This window comes from Leptonotus elevatus, chromosome 4, assembly GCF_054856555.1.
Source record: "Leptonotus elevatus isolate MCC_2025b chromosome 4, RoL_Lele_1.0, whole genome shotgun sequence".
In the NCBI taxonomy this organism is placed as follows: Eukaryota; Metazoa; Chordata; class Actinopteri; order Syngnathiformes; family Syngnathidae; genus Leptonotus; species Leptonotus elevatus.
The window spans coordinates 24,119,146-24,139,119 of NC_141242.1; the positions used below are offsets into that span (position 1 = coordinate 24,119,146).

The window sequence follows — 19,974 nt, forward strand, 5'->3', positions numbered from 1 at the left end:
AGTATTTTTTTTAAGTGGTGGACACAATACCATAACAATTGTAGTACAATACTTCCGTAACATGTTTTTTTAATATACATTTTTTCATATTTTGAATTTCAAATTAAAGATGGAAAACATTTTGAAATTGATTGTAGTATGACCCCCCCCCCCCCCCCCCCCAATGTAGAAAAAACAGCATGCACGTCAGTGTGCACTGAACACTGGCATTGGCATACAAAAACATTTTGAAATGAATGGCCTCAGTCTTATTTTGCAACAAGAAAACCTGATGTTTTCAGGGTTGCGTTGAATATCCATATTGAAACATCTGACAAACTCATAAAACAATCGTTTTTTTAAGAATGAGAAATTTACAGTATAAGGTTCATATTGTCTCAAGACCAGCAGCATGCAAAGATTTTGGACTATTACTACTAGTGTTTGCTCAAAGGCCCTTTTTCACAGCAGTCATTCTGACAGTGTAAGACTGAAATAGTGGAACAGATACATTAGTACAGTGGTTCTTAACCTTGTTGGAGGTTGACAAATAAATATGATTATTTTTCAAATTCAAGACGTAGGGTTTCCGGGTGAACAAAATCAACAGGGCGAGTCACCTTTTCATCAAATCTGTCTCTCTTTCTTTCTGCTCGTTGTGCTGGACTAGAATTGCTCAACTTGGCATTGCAAATCATGCAGTTAAGACGCTGACTCATATCACTCAACTCAACTCTCTATTCATAGCGCACTTTTGCTATTAAGATGGAACCCAGGCGCAGCAAATACAATAAAAACAGCAGAGCCCCCAGAATTGAACCCCGTGGAACATCATACATCTGAATTCATATTGCGCATATTCATCCAACTACTTTTTTTTCTTTTTTTTTACCTTGACATAGTTGGTATGAAGGCATTACAATAACGAAATCACACGATGTACCATCACAAGTCGACTAGTGAGCGCACCAAATTCCCTGCAGCACAGATGGGCGAAGCAATGTAGCGTATTACCACAAATGATTTGAGTCGGGTGTGTGTCTTGACCTCGAACCCAGGTTAAGAACCACTACATTAGTAAGATGACTAAAAAACAATCATCAAATGAAACCAACACAGGAATTAAAATTGTATATGGACTTGACTTATCAAATGCTTTCAGTGTCCGGTAAGCTCATTTACGCAGTGATAATGCAACATTAGGAGCAAGAAGACGCACGTACTTCTGCTGGGAATCAAATCCACAACTTCCACCTGATCCATCCGTCAAAGGTCAATATGAGTCTGTGTTCATCATCAGCATTAATGGGACTGCCCAATAACAACTCACAAACATTTACAAGTTATTTACATACAATTTTCCTACTTTTGCTCAGAACTTTCCTGAGTGACATTCTTATTTTGATATGGTCTTTCTGAATTTCTAAAATAACATTTGATATTTTACGACTATACTGATTAAATGTATATTTATTCAAATAAAAATGTATATATGTGCAGACATATATATATATATATATTTAGCTGTGCTTGTGTGAATTTACTGTATGTCAGACAGTATCAAGAGTCACAGACTCCTTTGGTCCAGAGTTCCATAGCATGTCCATTGCTATATGAAACAAATACAGTGGCCTTGTCCAGATGTTGGTCAGGTTGCGTCCACATCGGGTCATTCTATAGCATCAACAGCTGTCCAAGCACCATTTTGAATTGCTGGGTACAGCCTGCCAGCTCCCTCACCCTTTCACTCATTTCCCGGGCCGCTCCAGGTGACGGATATTGCAGCGCTGCCGTCTTGGTGCCGATGACAATGTCTTTGAGCTTATTACACAGGGTGTTGCTGCTCTGACCCACCTGCGCTCGAACGTCAGCCGACTTGGCCTGGCGCGAAAGCGTGTCGCCGATGAAAACTAGCTTGTGCGCGCTCAGGATGACGAGCTTGCTGTGAGCCACAAAGATCTTGGGCATCTGATTGGAGTTGACGGCAGTAAGGAAGGCATCAATAGCGTTGTTGACGGTTGTGAAGTTCTGCTCGGACTGCTCGAGGTAGAAAAGGAGAAGTTGGCGGTCGGCGTGGCACAGCTTGGACGACCCGTTTTGAGTTGGCGCGTTGCCTTGAGGGTGGATCGACGACGGAACCCAACCAGTCATGTCATTGTTGATCGGCCGACTCACTTCCTGCTCGAGTCGTTCAAACTGCTTGATCTGTTACAGTAGATGGGGAGAGTGTGATAGTCAATTACACGTTTTTAACATTAGCACTTAGCAGTGATTGCAAACAATACACAATTAGCAATAGCAATCATACAACAGATGACAACAGCACAGACCGCTTTCACCAATACAAATATTGATTGTAGTATGACTTTGAAAAAATATTTGCCACCTTCCTTATCACTGATAAAAGAATTGTTATGCATATGTATCCAACTTTAGTATTGTAAAGGCAAAACGCGCAGTTTCTAAAGCAAGCTTATCTTACATTTGCCAAGAAAAACCTTTGACGACAAGACGATTAGCGAAATGATTAGTGGCCTGATGTGGCAAAAGTTGAACTAAAAAAATCTATTCACAAAAGAATCGCGATTCTTATTCACTACGATTCAGAATCTTTATAAAATGTCCCAAAATCGTCTTGCCCTTGTTTTGTGTGTGCCTTTATTGGGGGCGCTCTTCATGTTGTACACAATTTGGCCACTTAGGGGCAGTGTGAGTCAGAGCGTTCTGATATATTGTTAAGTTGTAGTCACATTAGAGAGTAGAAGAAAAAAGTCATGATGAAGTTATGCCAAAAGAGTTGTTTTTATTTGCAGCGTAGGAAGAGCATATGCTAATGAGTAATGTTAAGATACTTCTCTCTGTATACATTCCTGCAGCGTTTTGCATGAATAGCCGGATTTTGAGCGATAGAAGTGCCGCTAACTCGCATAAGTGAGTCAATGGCCCTTTCTATTTTGCGTTAGCCTTGTGCTAGCTATGTTCGGGAAGCAAGCTAAACAAACGTGTGTTTGCATTTAAGTGTGCACTGCGTGTCATTTCTCAAGTGGTGGTCATCAGCTTCCAGACATGTACTGTTTATGTACGGCAAACTACTGCTTGTGTAACGTTGGCCGAAGTGTCCAATGGGATTGCTGCAAGGGCTTTTCAAGTGTTCAACTCCCTCATAGGTAGGCTACCCTAAGGGATGTTGTTTATCGCAAAAAATCGACTTTACTGGTGACCATTAGACAGGAAATTGACACTCCATGTTCCCCTCTCAAAATATGGTATCAATTAAGTGACTTTACTGAGGTGAACATTAAGATAGTAGAAGACTGGCTGAGCTACACATTATGCCCTGTAGATGTGGCGGCCATCTTGGATTCCTGTTGAAGGCTGGACAGGAAATAACGTTGGCTTTAACGGCAACTCCGCCCTAGCACACTCTATTGACTGCCAATTCACTTGTTCAACTGCTATGAGGTGTTTTAGGTTTTTATGTTTCATGACATCGGCGCAACCAATACAAAAAGCTCTTCAGATATTTGATTATATTATTTATATGTTAAAGCGGTAACGCACCTGTTGCTGCTCCAGTCGTGTCTTGTTTTTGATGATGCTGCCTTTCTCCATTAGTTGCTTTTGGCTCTTCTCGAACTCTTCCTTACCCTGACAAAACAACACGGAGACACTTTCATATTTTAGTGCTTGAGTATTATATATATATATATATATATATATATATATATATATACATATACATACAGTACAGTAATCATGTTTATGAATACTCTTTTTGTGTGTGCTTTTTTTTGTTTATAAATGCTTTCAGATGTATTTTTTCAATAATGTGAAGCACATTGAGTTACCTTGTGTATGAAATGTGCTATATAATTTTTTTATTTCATGAAAGGGGGCAGAGAGACGTAAAGCTTATAACATCTGCCCCCAATACAAACATAACAGACAATTACAAAATAAATTCAACAATATCCTAATTAATTGCTACATATCAATATCATATGTATTTTTCTTTTTAAAGAATTGTGCTTTTATACATTCTTGAAGATAGAAATGGATGGAGATGTTTTGATTTTAGAGTCAAGATTGTTCCACAGACAAGACTTCCTGGATTGAAATACACCTTTCCTTTTGTTTTGTTTGATACTTTGGTACTCGATCGCGTTATACATCATTTTGAGGAGATTATTTTCCACCAATTCATTGCATTTGAAGGATTTTAATTCTATAAATATTGGGTTTGTATGATTTCTTATTCATGGAATATAATTATATAAATAAAGCTGCCTTGTCTTAAATTCTGTAAAGTAAATACAGTACCGTTTTATGATGTTATGATTTTAAGATCACTGTATGTTGATTATAATGGCTTTGAATCTCCGTCCACACGTCAAACTGTATATAATTCGATGATAATGTCCGTACCTGTAAATGCACATAGTCATAATCCTCCATCCATCCTTCCTCGGTAGTCTCATACGGACTGTCAGCATCTTCCTCTTCCTCTGCGGCAGCAAACTTTGGCGGCAAGGGTAAAGGTCGTGACTGAATGTTTATCCTCTCTCCCGCTTGATAGCTCCCACTTTCTGATGCCGTTACGTGAGAGCCGATCCCTCCTGGTAACGGAGGAAGCGGTAACTGTTGCTGGTGACTCCGCTTGAAGAGCAACGAGGCATTGCCGTGGAGAAACGAAGCGAGCTGTTTGGTGTCGTCCGGGATTCCGCGCACTGTCATCACTAGTTGATCTAAGACGTCACCACCTGGTTGTGGTTTGGCGAGTTCTGTATGTAACCAAGAAATGGCATCTAAACTCTGAGTTTGCGTAGTTAAACTCTGAAAGACCTCCTCCAATTTGCCCACCTGTCGGCCCAACTTGGTCTGTAGGGAGCGGTCGGTCGCCTGGCCTGCGTTTGTTACAGCACCCCGGGAAAATTCTAGAAAGTCTCGGAGTGTGAAGCACACCCGGTCAGCAGCCTGGTGAATGGCTGGAAGATTCCCCTCCAGGTTATCCGGGCTTCGCCAGTTGCTTGTGATGAATGACATCATGATGGAGACACTTAACTCAACGGCTTGTTGGAGGCGGGAAAGGCGCTCCATGGCCGGGTCCAGATCTAACAGAAGGGGTTTTCCGGTAAAAACGCCAGGGGCAGGAGATGATGAGAACAGCTCATTGTCAATGATAGTGGGCACGTCCAAGGATGAAGCCGAATTGTTGCTCAGTGTGCTCCCCGTGCTTGAGGCGGAGAGTCGCTTGAATGCCCTGTGCAGATCCTCACTTGGAAACTGGGCATCACGGACCACCTGAAACACATTACCAGGTTTCAGTGTCTTTACGCAAAGAGTGGACTGGAGTCAATATATTGATCAGTGCAGTAATAAACGGAATGAGAAAGGCATAGACGGAAGGGCAGACACTCCACTGCTGATGAGCTGTACGGTACCTTTGTTAGCTACAGCCTGTAGCAAACAAAGGGGCTGCTTGAAAACATAAAAAGGCACCTTGATACTACTGAGGAACGACAGTGGAATTAAACAGTCTAAATTTTAAAATGTTACTTTCTACAACTTTATCAAAAATAATTACAGTAATTTCTGGACTATAAGCCGCTCCTTTTTCACTTGCATTTGACCCTGCGGCTGTCACGAAAGAGGTTGGAGGACCCAAATGCAGGGAGGCAGGAGAACCACGGCAGGGATGCATGTAATACGGAACACAACAGGGGAACTGGGTAAAACTCTAAATAAACAAAACCAACAAAGTTATCAAAAGACCAAAAATCAAAGTAACAACAAAACACAAGAGTGGTGACAGTGACAATTATCCAACCAAGACTGAACGAAACCAGGAAACTAAATACAAGCCAACTGACGAGACAACGAGAGACACCTGGACAAGACACAAGTGGCTAGGGGAGATGATTGGATGACACAAGGGAACAGGATGACGAGTACAGGTGCAAACAAAACCTAACAAGCAAGACAGGACACCAATCATAACAGCGGCTAATACAAAGGTGCGCCTTATCCATCAGATCACAAGGGGGCGCGCTATAGAGGAAGCGCAAGAGCATCAGGCAGAGCAAAACAAACCAAGTGAGCCTAAATGCAGTAGAGAGACGGAATGAGAGTAAGACAATTTGCGCCCTCATTATGGAAAAGAAAGTAGCCGGAACCCGGTGCGGTAACATTAAAACACCTGCGGCTTACAGTAGAAGCAGGTTCTTAAATGACTGTCACTCCATTAGTTTGGTTACACGTACGTCCGCTAGCAAGCTTCGTGATGCGTCCTTCTGTTCCATCGCTCTCAGGATATTGAGAAAATAAATGCGTGTAAAAAATAAATAAATAAAATTTAGCCTCTTATACGTCTGTTTGGATCTTTCTTTTCTGTCTGGAAATTGGGACGAGTGAACGGAGGTTTACAGGCGTACACTTCCGTCTTCTTGAGCTTTGCAATGGTGTTTTTTTTTTTGCCGATAAACTCCATTAGGACAGTTAAAAATGTCACCAAGTGCACCTGTCGTTTTGTCACTTAAGGCTGAAAGTCGTTTAAACAATGCTTGGAAGCTTTATTGCGCAAACACTTTCAGCACTTCATTCGCCGCCATTCAAATGACGGCTTTGTTTGGGAGCAAGTTTTTTTTTTAAACTTGATTTTCACGCATGCGCAAACGTAATGCACACTTCGCTTATAAACATTCAGTTGCAAAATATATACAAAGAAGGAATGCACTTGTTTGTCTCACTAACGCATGGGTTGGCAATTTATTTTGCAAAGGGTCCACATGAGAAACTAGAACACTTGTCAAGGGCTAAGCCAACATGCTAACCTCAAATTTGTTTATATTATTTTCCAAATATAAAGATTGATAGATTAATATTGACAGTGATGTTACAGTGATAACTGATATCGTAATACCCATCCTCCACATATTGACTCAATTCACAAGCATATTACGTCATTCATCTGACCATTAGCGTGGATTTTAAACATAAAATGGCCAAAACATGCCTTATGAAAATTAAACCTAACCACCAGAGGGTGCTAGAACTGCACAAATGGAACTCAACCTGACTTTTTTAACACGTGCTGCTTTTAATATCATGACATCACGACGATATTGTGGCAGTTTTAATATAACGATATCACGATTTGCCATTATCGTTACATCCCTAGAATGTATACACACTCTCATAATAGGACTTAATAGTTTAGATACTTGACATCTACACACTGTTACTCAAAAGCTCAGCTGTCAAGGATTTAAAGCAGTGTTTACTTTCTTTAAATTAAATTTTTTTACAAAAATTTGGGGGATGTGGACATGGCCTGAGGTGGCCTGCCATAACCACAATGCATCATCTACGTCGGCACGCTGTAAAGATGCATGACGGACAGTCGTCGTAGAGCATATAATCACAATTACTGGCAATCAACAACAACAACAAAAAAGTCATAAATTTATGTCTGTGACCAAGTTCACTAATGAACAACGTGTACCATAACCCTCTCCTTAAACGTGCTCGAACAGGCGCCTGTTCCCAATCCCCAGTGACCCTGAACAGATAAGCAGTAGAGAAAGTTGCTGGGCGTGTCTGTGCGTTGCAACTCTGTCTCCTACCTGCGGTGGGACATCATAGATATTTGTGCATTCCTTTTCTCCTCGTTCCTCTTGCTCTCTTGGGAAGTCATAAACATCCAGGGTAGGTTGACCTCCATGGTGCACACGAGATGGAAAGTTGTAGATTTCCTGGGCCGGCCGGCTAACTTTATCTCTTCCTCCGAGTTTTTTGGTCAATGTAGGGGGAGGCACGTCATACACATCCTCAGGCATTATGTTGGATTTGTGGTCTTCACTAAACATGTACTGGCCAGGAAGCGTGGAGGTTTGGGGTTTCTTTTTGGTCAAATGGGATGGCACATCATAGGTCTCATCTTTTATTAGATGAGTGATAGAAACATCTTTACTGACTGTGGGTGGGAAATCATAAACCTGGAAAAAAAGAGATAATATCTTTATTTTTAACAACAAGAATGTCAACAATAATACAATAATACAATAACAATAATGAAAATTATGAAATGGAAATAGAATCAATGCACAGCTTGTTCAGCAGTGTAAATTTAATATCCCCTAAAAAGCTTGACAAACAACACCGAAAGGATCTTTGTGCAGGTTAGTCACTTGTTTTACTCACGACTGCCACCTTTGGCCCAAAGCGTAACTGCAGCATCTGTGTCAGGCTCGTTCATGGTGCGCATGCGAGTACGTGTACGATCTTACAGCCACAGTTGACAAACGAAGACATGACTTTGAATAAGGTAAGAAAAAGTCCACCCCTCCCCTCCCCAAAGAAACTGTGTAGTCTAAAAGGATGATAAAAGCTGATAGATGCACTCATAGTAAAATAGTCTGGGCTCGTCGTACTCATCTGGGCATTAGTGGAACATGCATGATGAACAAAAAGCTTTAATATTACATTTTTTAACGGCACAATGCACCTTTCCTCCCCCAGTGTCATGTGACTCGAGGTCTTTAATGTGAATTGGGAAGCAGGCATGTTCAATTTAAAACCTCACGGTCACCTCAAGTCACTCAAGATCTGATAAACACAATTGTTGCTCTTCATAGAGACGGCCAAGGTCATAGGGCAATTGCCAACAGCCTGAAATTGAGCTGCAGCAAAGTGACCAAGACCATAAAGTGGTGTGTGTCTTGACCGCTGCCGAATCCCTGAAACTGACTCACCGAACCCCAAGGGTTCGATCGAACCCAGGTTAAAAACCACTACACGTAGTGATACAACCGGCAAACTTTGGTGCAGGTTCAGTTCCCAGTCAATGATGGTGTGAATGCGAGAGGGAAGGATTGTCTGTCTCTACAAGAGTGACTGATGACAAGTTACAGTGTAGTCCATCTTTCGTCTGGAGTCAGAAAGTCCAACATGACAGCTGGAGAGCAAAAAGGCACCATTGGCGCTGCGTCAGGCAGCCTTCTACCTGTGCTTTAGTTAAGTTAGCCAGAAACTAATGCTGTTTCTCAATATCAAGAACACAAAGAACGTTCTTGTGACGCAACGAGCCCGGTCTCAAGAAGGTACTTCCCAAGCACGCATCTCGCTCGCTCTCGTATTTCTGCAATTCATCGCAGTGATGTCATGTGACGAGCTTTCGATGAATTTGTACTCCTATTTTAATGTTTCAAAATATGTTTGTACAACATACATCATTTAAAAACCTTAAACGTCATCAATGGTGGTACAAATACTGTTCCAATCGAAAGTATGCATAAGCCAAGACCACACGGAATTCCCACAACTTATAGTTTAACAACTGCAATTTACAATATCATATATAAATATATCCATCCATCCATCCATTTTCTGAACCAAATATAATTTTTTATAGATGTACCCAGTGGCGAGCAGTGACCTTTTAGAGCGGGCGTGCTGGAGTGACACATATGAGAGCGTCCGCTAGAGAGCGATCTTGGAAAATTGGGGGGTATTTTTATTATTAATTTTAATGTTAAAGATGTTTTAATTATTATTCTATACCACTGTGTAGGTATAAAGTTAAAGCGGAAATATTAAAGACTGACGCACACTGTAATGTAACCATCTCCATTGTGAGTGAAATGACACAATCACATGCCCACAAATTTGCCAATACGTTCGTTTTATCACGTTTATCACGCGTTTAGTGAAAGCCTTTTAACATTTTCTTTTATCTGCTGGTATAATGGGTTGTGTTTGAAAGACAAGAATAGCTTAAATAGCATTGTCAAAGTGTGTTCCAAGATTATTGGAGCTTGTCAGAGAGACTTGGGCACAATTTGGTAAGACCAAGTAGCCAAGAAAGCAAAAATAATTATTAGCCAAAACGACCATGTTCTATCTCAAGAATTCACTCTTATGCCTTCAGGCAGACGTTATAATGTGCCCCAAAGGAAAACCAATCGGTATTTAAAGTCCTTTGTTCCCTCTGCTATTAAGCTTCTAAATATATTTTAAAGGAGTAAGTTACTGAATTATTTCTTCATCTGTTTTTATTGTTCTTATTTTGTCTTGTTGTTATCATTTAGTGTCCCATGCTTTGATGTGTGTCTTTATGTATGCTGCTTATTCACTTATCTGTTAACAGACTGATTGTAGATGGGTGTGTAGACTGGGAAGCTGCAAATGAATTGCCCCTTGTGGGATGAATAAAGTTGTCTGAATCTGAATTTACAGTATTTGGCTCATGCTCACGAAGTGGACTCAACGTGGGAGAAGAAATCGCAGCGGAGCCGCAAGAGATTTCAACCAACAATTAAGTTTGCTAACCTGTGGACAAGCTAGCTAGCCATTTATGTTTCTCGTACTTCCTGGTTTGAAAGTGACAGACGAAATTCTTCCCCTTTTTTATTACGATTACTTCAGGAGTAGGACGACCACTTGAATTTATATTATTTTCCTCATAAGTTCTCCGGGAAAACGGTACTCATTGTGACTCGGCGATGAACTGAACCACTGACTGTTTACCGCAGAACATTTCAAATAAGCCTATTATGCGCATGCGCATTGGCAGATAAGATGCCTCACTGAGAGCTCATTCAGATTCACAACGCGCACATAAATTCATGGAATTTAATACCAAAACAGTAGAACTAAGGTATTGTATAATAGAGGACACTGGCAGGTAAATATTTTCAATGATTTTATTGAAGGGCTTGGGCATGCACTGCATTTATAGCTTATTATGACTGCTCGCCACCGGATGTACCACAATTTCAGGAGAATTAGAACAAAAACGGCAACTCATACCAGTGTATTTCAAGAACCTTTTTTATTTTCAATATAATCCTAAATTGGATAAATCCCATGTATAATTTTAAATGACACTTCTTTAATATATTACTCGTACTGTAATTAAAAAACATCTAGTCACGTGATACACGGTTACGGCAATGCGTCACAACCAGGAAGCTCGCAGTAAGAACAACATCCGGCCGGGTATTCCGTCCGTTCTTGCTTTTGCTTTTTGCGTACTTTGAATTGGAACAGTAATCGGGCCGCGACTGATGACGCTTCACGAGATCACAAGGACGAAGTATGGACAAGAACGCATATTGAGAAACGGCCTGAGTATAAAACTGACCTGTGTGTTGTATTTGTCACGTATGGGAGGGACATCATATACATCCTGTGGGGTTGAAAATGGATGCCTGGGTGGAAGATCATACTTATCACGGTCTAGCTTTAGTGTGTCATAGACATTGACTGAGCCTGCTTGAGTAGAACCAACTCCCTAAAAAAAAAAAAGAGAAAGATGTTAGAATGCATCGATAGTCACAGCAGTTACAAATTGTTGGCAACAAAGGGTTTATAATAGGGACCAACCAATAATGGGAATTTTTATAAATTTAATATTTAAATGTACATTTTTCATCTATTTCTGCTCTACACTCTTTCATAGCGTCCTGCACTTGGGTCCATTTGTCTCCGCACCCCTACAGCAAAAGTGATTGTACAGTTTCTTGCTTACCTTACCAAGAGTCTTGCTATCCTCCCAGGTGCTCTTTTCTAGAGAGGAGGGCACCTGGTACACATCCTTCCCAGTGCTTGGCAAAACTGAAGAGGCCGCCTGGGTAATCCCAAGACCTAAAGAAGGTGGCACCTGGTAGATATCCTCCCCTGATATCTCACTTTGAATTGGTGCTAGCACCGGGGCCTTAATCGTCGGTTCTGGCCTGACCTTGACAGGCAGTGCACTTGGGCCAGAGGGAACATGGTACAGACTTTGAGGGCTAGGCTTGGGGCCATGCAATGGTGGAATCATGTAGACGGATTCAGGTTTGGACTGTGCTGGATTGGGCGTGGAGTAAACAGCGGAAATTGATGTGTACTGAGGTGGGGTTGGAGGTTGAGTGAAACCGCTGTGTGGGTGGACGGGTCGCTGCATCTGGGAAGTGGGACATGATGACATTGGATCTGTCGTGGATGGACTTCCATGTTCTTGCTTTTTGTCATACATGCCAACAAGGACCTTCAGACGGTTGCCAGGGACAATGCCTTGACGACCGTGAAGTGAACAGAGCCACCAGCCATCGAGTCCTTGTGTGTCACGTTCCAACACGGTCAGGATGTCCCCTTTGCGGAAGGACAGCTCATCTGGAGTTTCGGCGGCATTGTCATACAAAGCCTTGGCCAGAACATTCTGCAATAGACATCAAAAGGACACAGAAGAATTTTAAATTGGTTAATGTTTCAATTTTCCGCCAAATGAAAGCTTTATAAAACATTTCGATTGCTTTCTTCAACTTCTCCACAATTACTCTTGCCGCTCTTAGGGGGGAAATGTTAAAGGTCAGATTGGTAGATACTTCTGCTACTGAAAAATGACCAGTTGGACTTCTTCAAAGAAAGAGTTCAACTGATATAAAAAAATAATAAGCAAGTCAAAAGGTCAAATTAGAAAATCTTTTCAGCCTTTACGTTGAAGCTTTAAATAATGGAGGATTGTGCTTGGGGACCAATTCCTGCTGCTGTTGAAGTTGAACACTGTTGAAGTTGAACTTCCGAAATCAAGGATGGGATCACTCATTTCTGAGTTTGGTCATGTGAAATTTGCAAGCTTAGCTGTGATTGGTCATTAAATAAGCCCTGAGCAACTCGGATGTAATTTTCAGTCCACAGCAACTAAGTGCAGCAAAAAGGCCTGAGATGGATAAATAAATAAAAAACGGGTGAATTTTCGCTGCTTAATTCATATTCCTCAAATGCAATATTAATCAGAATGCCGTGTTTAGACTAGTGGGGCCGAAAAGAACATATTATTGTAGAAATGTTTTTGGGGTTGACTTGCCTGTTAAGGATCTTATTAAATGTTTGGTCCTGACAAGGTCTGTGGACCCCATTATGGCCAAGAAGCCTGACCAAGGCCCATAGGCCAACATTCCAAAGTACTTCATCAGACTTCATCTTGCAGATTTCAGACCTCCATTTTGACACCGGTCAACCGTAGGAAATACAGTAAAAGCACAGCAGCCCCTGTTGCTTAACCATTAAAGACACTAAAAACTGTTTGCAAAGAGTTTTCCAAGTTGTTTCCCCTAATACTTGAATACCATGATTTAAAGCGAGCCCAGAGTAGCCCTACAAACAGCATCTTCAGTTCTCATTAGAAATATTACTGAACTACACGGTGTAGTGATCAACAGCAGTGGCGGCTCTTCTGCTTTGAGATACGAGCACTGTCATGTGGTAGTGAAGTCAGTTGAGCTTATTTCACAATAAGCAAGATAATTAAGACCAAGCCATGTTGGGACCAAACAGACTTGGGGATAGTGTAAAACTTGACAATAGAACATTTACTGTGCACTAAACGTCCAGTCATGACTGAAGACAAGTCTTTTTGTTGCATGTGTGCCACGCAAGACAAGGATCTTGAGCTCCGAAATGTTCCTTTTTAAAATGGAAGGGACTGCACAATGCCACATTGAGTGCAATATGTTGAACAATTAGCTTTTTGTCCATGCAGTGACAAAGATGGCATCGTCGGGCTTTGAACATGCACATTTAATTTGGATGTGTCTTCTAGTGAAATGTCGAACAAGAACAATGGCAGACTGCCAAACTGTGGCAATCAGTTTCACAGTCTCAGTGAATGTTTCCCAGTCCACTTTTTGGCCAATCAGAGGAACATAATAATATAATATGTCAAAAAAAATGTTTTTACCTGCAAAAAAGATCCACATTTTCCATGTAAATGCAATCAATTGACACTGCATTTTACATTTCCTGTGCCCTTAACCTGAAACCTAGTATATCCAAATACTCACAGTCTAGAGGGGGAGTCAACAAAAGATAGGAATCAACAGAGAAAATGCTTTCCTCTCGCCTCTTTCCCATTTTCTTTTCCTCTACACCGGGGTCTCACTCACTTTTCCAAGTTTGTGCTCAGCTGTGATTTAGCGAGTCCTGCCAAAGCACTGTCATACACTAAACTACATTGTCAGACAAGTACACCCAATTTAATACATGCTGAAAGATGTATATATTACAACAGCACTCTAAAATACATACCAGAAAGTTCATTTTTCCCTTGTTGCAGCTCTCTGAGCCCTTGTAAAATATATTTCCAACCAATGTGATGAGTGTGTGTCTCCTCCTCACCACAAGCGTCCACAGTCCGCGTATCTTTCTATGTCCTCCCCTCCCTTTCCCTCTCCTCTCCTTTCTTGTACAATCTTGCCCTCAATTATCGAGCAGATCTCGACACATTCTGCTGCTCTGTGATCTCACACAACAAGAATGAGACTGTTGTTTGTTACGTCTTGCCCTTTCTGGTGCCCTCCCTCTCGCCTGAGGAAAAGTAGGAGGAGTGTGTAATCCAACACGTCACTTACAGTTGGGCCCTGAAATTTCCCTGATCCAATCTGACCAATGGCTCATAACTGTGTCACTCAAAACAAATACATTCCTGAGCCTGAGAAGAAATAATTTTTTCTCTGTAGTTCTTTCTTGCCTTTGACTTTGTGTGTGACATAGCTCTCTGGCTTTGACACACTCTCTCTGGCTTTGACACACAATTATTGTTTATGTTTTATTGTTTACTGGAATAGTTTCATAGTTAACTGGGGGGATTTGCAGTAAAACAAACACTTTCATTATATATGTTAAAAGTTAAAACATATTACTATTAATGATCTTCTGAAAATGCATCCCACTCTGGTCCTACCTTATGCCTGCAATCTTATTTGAATTATTATTATTTTAAAGTTTGCCATCCCGCGACACAATTAGCCTATCAGAGACTTTTGTGTCAGAAGGTGTGACCGAAGAGGTGTGCCAATCATTTTCTGAGCACGCCGGCACATGCTCCAGCCATTCGGTAACACCCAACAGCCTCGGTTTTCATTGTACACTAAACAAAAATAGAAACACAACACATTTGTGCTCCCATTTTTCCCTGAGTTAAACTCAAAGATATACGACTTTTTCTACATACTCAAATATCCATTTCCCTCAAGTGTTGTTCACAAATCTGTCTAAGGTCCCGTCCACACGAAAGCCCGTTTCAATGTATCCGCACAAGTTTCGGAGCTTGAAAGCAATCACTTTTGGAACCGCGCTCCAGAGTGGAAAGATTTCAAAACGTGCCCTGTACGTTCCAATGTGGACACCATATCCGGGATACTCCTCCAGTTTGATGACGTATGCTCCAATTCTTGCGTGACGGCGCCCGAACCGCCAGTCAGTCAACAATGACGGATAGCCGTGTCGTAGTCGTTTTGCGCAACCTCCCTAGCTTTTACAGCAAAATATTTTTGTGTGATGTTGTACTGGAATCACCCGCCATTGTCACTTCTGCTGTGTTCGTCTCACTGATCTGTATATACAACTGGATAGCCGATAGCCCATACACGCCCGTGCAAGCCGTTGAAGCGACAGGGCGGCCATCTTACTCCTCCCATCTCGCGAGCAGACTACTGTATAAACGATACGTATACGTACAGATTAGACATGTACAGCTCATAGGTTTCAAAAGTCTTGGCCTAGCGGCTTTTCACATCAGTGGTTTGTCTTCTTCGCTGATTCTTCTTCTACGCTTTCCGTTAACTACATGTGGCTGCGCTACAGCGCCACTTCAGACTTGGCATATACATTACAGCCATTAAACGTCCGTCTTCTTTTGGACACGCGCATGTCTTGAAACGTTTCTGTGTGTACAAGATTCTTTTGAGGAACAAAGCCGGCTTTGCTTCCGTGTGAACAGGGCCTTAGACAGATTTGCGAATATATATATATATATATATATATATATATATATATATATATATATATATATATATATTATTATATTATAGGGGTGTGAATTGCCTAGTACCTGGCGATTCGATTCGTATCACGATGCAAATCTACAAATTGATTATTGCGATTTTTTTTTAAACTCAAATTTAGAAAATACTAATCAGTGAACGTGTACATGTACACTATAAGATTTGTATGAAAATGTATTTATTTATCTGAAAATTCAGGCTTATAACTGAGCCACTGCATTTAACAAACAGGTTGCAGTCTGTTTCATGTTTGAACAGCACTGAAATAAAATATTAAGGCTTAATGTTCTATCAATATAACATTCTTCCATGCTTAATGTGTGAATCCTAACCCCAAGTAAGACGTTTTGTTGAATATTTCTATAAAATAAAAAGTTGATGTTTAAAAATCGATTCGGCCGCATATCAAATTGATTCGAGAATTGTGCGCTGTATTGCCGAATCGATATTTTTTCTAACATCCCTAATATATATATATATTTATATAAATATTTGAGGGAAATGGCTTTCTGTATGTGTAAAAACATTTTTTTTTAGATATTTCAGGGGGGCAAAAACAAAGGTGTTGCGTTTATATTGTTGTTCAGTACACATTTAAAAAAACAAAAACAAACCAATAATATTTAGTGTTTTGCAACGCTCCAACATGAAGTCATTAACAATGTAGCAGCCATGACTAAGGCCGGCTTGTATACGAACGTGCACATCTCGTGCACATTCATGTTAATCAGGTGTGTGGCTTTGGTCAAAGGTGTGCAGTTTGAAAACTACAAACTCCTCCTTTACATAAGCCTGTGCGTGCACACACATGGAAGAAAGAAGTGAAGGTCAAGGTCCTCAGTTTACTTTCAGTGCTTTTAAAAAAGTATTCACACCTTTTACACTTTTTCACATTTTGCAACCTTACAGCCACAAACTAATGTAATGAATGACCAACAACATAGTAGCGCATAATTGTCATGTGTGTTTAAAAAATATATATTTTGTATAATACCTAGTTTTCCAATTTTTTTATAAAAATTTGAAAAACGTGGTGTGTATTTGGATTCAACCACCCAGAGTCAATTCCTTATAAAGCCAAATTTTGCTGCAATTATAGCTGCAAATCTTTTGGAGTAAGCCTCAACCAGCTTTGAACATCTCGACACTCCTGGTCTTTGCGAAATAGCTCAATCTTAGCCAGATTGGATGGAGAGTTTCTATGAACAGCAATTTTCAAGTTTTGCCACAGATACTCAATGGGATTTAGGTCTGGACTTTGAATGTGCCATTTTAACACATGCATAATGTTGTTAAATGGCAGTCGGCCACTGGTTTATGAACATTCTGCATGTTTTGTTGTAGTAGAAGTGTGAGTAATAGACTGGCCTGCCAGTAGTCCAGATACCTGCCTCCCATTGAAAATGTGTGGCACATTATAAAGTGCAACATAGGACATTTGAGGCCCGGGACTGTAGATCAACTCCAGTTGTGCATCAAGCAAGAATGGGAAATAATTTCACCAACAAAGCTTCAACAATTAGTGTCCTCAGGTCACAAACACTTGCCAAAGGTGAAGTAACATAGTAACATACATTTTCTTTAAAATGAGTGACGTCTTGAAATGCAAGTGAGCAAACAAGTCTAGCAGTTTCAAAGTGAAGGTTTATGGTGTTTACTCTTTTAATTGTCTTATTTGTGTGTCTAATTTCTTACTCCATTTACAGTGCTTTGTACGCAGCGATGTTTATTTTAAATTTTTTAAGTGCTTTATAAATGAAGTTGAGTTGAATAAACATGCCATTGTCCCAGCATTTTTGGAACATGTTGCAGGCCCAAGTATCAAATGCAAAATGAGCAAATATTTCCAACTATTAAATAAATAAATAAAACAATAAAGTACCTTGTCTTTGTAGTGTATTCAATTGAATAAAGGTTGCAATTGATTGAATCGGGGTTTGTATTCATATAAATGTATGAAATATGTACACACAAATTAAGCCTAAACATTGGATATTGTCTGAAAGACTGCAGTTAAAGCACATTTTTATTCATTTAATCTCAAATACTCTGTGGTGGTGTTTATATCCAAAAATATTAAAATTGTGTCGATGTCACTCACAATATTTATAGACCTGATTGGAGGAGTCATGGAGTGGGTTATTATTTATTGGGTTATTTGTTCAACCAAGCCTGTTATGTAACCATATGAATGCATATATTGCATCTGTGAAATCCCAAAAGGGTCATTCAACATGCCAGCAGTCAAGACACAGACTGTGTAACTACAGCAAATCCAAACTCAAGATCACATATGAAACACCATTCTTTCTGAATGGCCTGTCTGAATGCATGCTCTTCATCCCCAGCATGTGGCTAAATAAAAATCTAATTGATTCGGAGAAAATTTAGTAGCCTACACTTCGTCATTCAGTTGATTTATTCAAATATATATATATTTTTGTAATCGAAATGGACATATGATGTATGTACTACGAGGTGTAGGGTGGTGGTCTGACCATTCACAGGCACAGTATGTTCATCATGTTACATTGATTGTGCAACAGAAACACAACTGCGACATTTAAAACATATATGACAGAATAATACACGCATAAGGGTATGTACAGTACTGAAATCGAGTTGCCATACTTACGGGGAGAGACATTTTGCTAGTTAACGTCCTTGATCTTAGCTGGAAAACGAACGGTGGTTCCTTCCCAAGACCTTTTCACGCACGGTGACACCTTAAGCCTTTTCCACCAGTGAAAAAAGGTGTATCCACGACTCCCGGACTGTTCGCCCCTCTTCCTCTTATCATAATTTACTAAAGCACAGAGCCTATACTTAATAAGTCGGCGTCGTGAAAAGCTTCGAAAAAAGCTTAATGTGACAAGTGTTTTTACTGCCCGTCAGCAGTTTTTCCTTATTGAATTTCCGTATGCATACGAACAATTACAGAAACGTTTTCAATGAAAATCCGTATGCAAGCTACGTTTAATGTAAACATCTTGCACATATCCTTCATAATGGGAACAGGACGCTTGTCAACTGGAACACACCACCACATCCGTCGGGTATAACAGTCGGACCTTAAAGGGACCGCCTCGTGAAGATCCAATCCATGTAATCTTTCCTAACTTCATGGAGAGAGAGATATATATATGAAGAAAAACAAATCTCGACTCCGTTAGAAAAAGTGAAAAACATCACATAATTTTTTTAAATATATATACACCGTCCATATGAAATATATGAAAGACCAATAGCGCCTGTAAAAAAAAGTTTTTGTTTTTTTTTTTAAACTAGGCATGGAGTCATTTCCGACAGCCCCCCCCCCCCCCATATGGCATTTAGGAAAAGTTAAAAATAAATAAATAATTAAATAAAAGAGAGATGTAGTGTCGACCACATTGTGCATGCTATAAAGACACAACTCACACAATTTTACTACATTTTGTCATGTACAAGCAAACAAACAAAAACTCTCCATAAAGGCAACTTTTATATTCCCATGGATCACAATATCTGCACAAAGCCCATGTAACTAAGTAAATGTTTCAAATGTTGCCTGTTATGATAACTGCAGTGGCACATTTCATTACTGAAAAATGTGATAGATTTATAAGTGTTTTTTGTTGTTGTTGTTGTTTTGCTAGTGATCGGACAAATTGCTACCATTTTATTAAAAACTATGATGACAATCTTGAAATGTTAAAAATAAAATAATACTATAGCTATTTAAAATATTAGATGCTTAAGAGATGTATTCTTCAAGGACAATGTTCATTCTGGCCATGAAATTTCAAGAAAACTCTTCTCTGACTCAAATGAAACAGATCACTTTGGTGACTGACCCATACTAACCCAAGTCAAAGTCCATCAATAATGACCATGAATAAATGAGTTTCTAAGCAAAGCGGCCCATGTTTGCTTATAGTACTACTAGCAGTAAAGCAGCTTGCATGCAATGCCACAAATGATATAGCAAACTGCAGGTCTTGATTTCCACAGCTGTATTGTGAGATTGAGCTTGTTTTAACTTGGTCGTATATATTCAACTTTCAGGTCATTGTTCTGCTGCATGACCCAGAAGAGATTGAGGGATTGAACCAATATTTACCTGCTGAATTTCTGTGAGGCATCTGATTTACCAAAGTAAAGCAGCCCATGTTATCATTCCTCATACTTG

General features: G+C 40.1%; 1 protein-coding gene across 3 annotated transcripts; it reads right to left on the bottom strand.

The window, feature by feature from the left end:
* Positions 1–164: 164 nt before the first annotated feature.
* Positions 165–19,038, bottom strand: bcar1 (BCAR1 scaffold protein, Cas family member). Of its 3 annotated transcripts, none has more exons than XM_086074942.1 (7): positions 18,439–19,038; positions 11,507–12,178; positions 11,120–11,269; positions 7,602–7,973; positions 4,405–5,280; positions 3,541–3,627; positions 165–2,184 (listed from the first exon to the last, which is right to left on the bottom strand). In XM_086074942.1, the coding sequence occupies exons 1-7, from the start codon at positions 18,448–18,450 to the stop codon at positions 1,654–1,656; spliced, it is 2,700 nt and encodes an 899-aa protein (XP_085931068.1). In that variant the 5' UTR covers positions 18,451–19,038; the 3' UTR covers positions 165–1,653. The 3 variants fall into 3 exon arrangements, with proteins under 3 accessions (XP_085931068.1, XP_085931067.1, XP_085931069.1); XM_086074941.1 differs by lacking the exon at positions 18,439–19,038 and adding an exon at positions 14,047–14,292; XM_086074943.1 differs by lacking the exon at positions 18,439–19,038 and adding an exon at positions 14,137–14,284.
* Between the last annotated feature and the right edge of the window lie 936 nt (positions 19,039–19,974).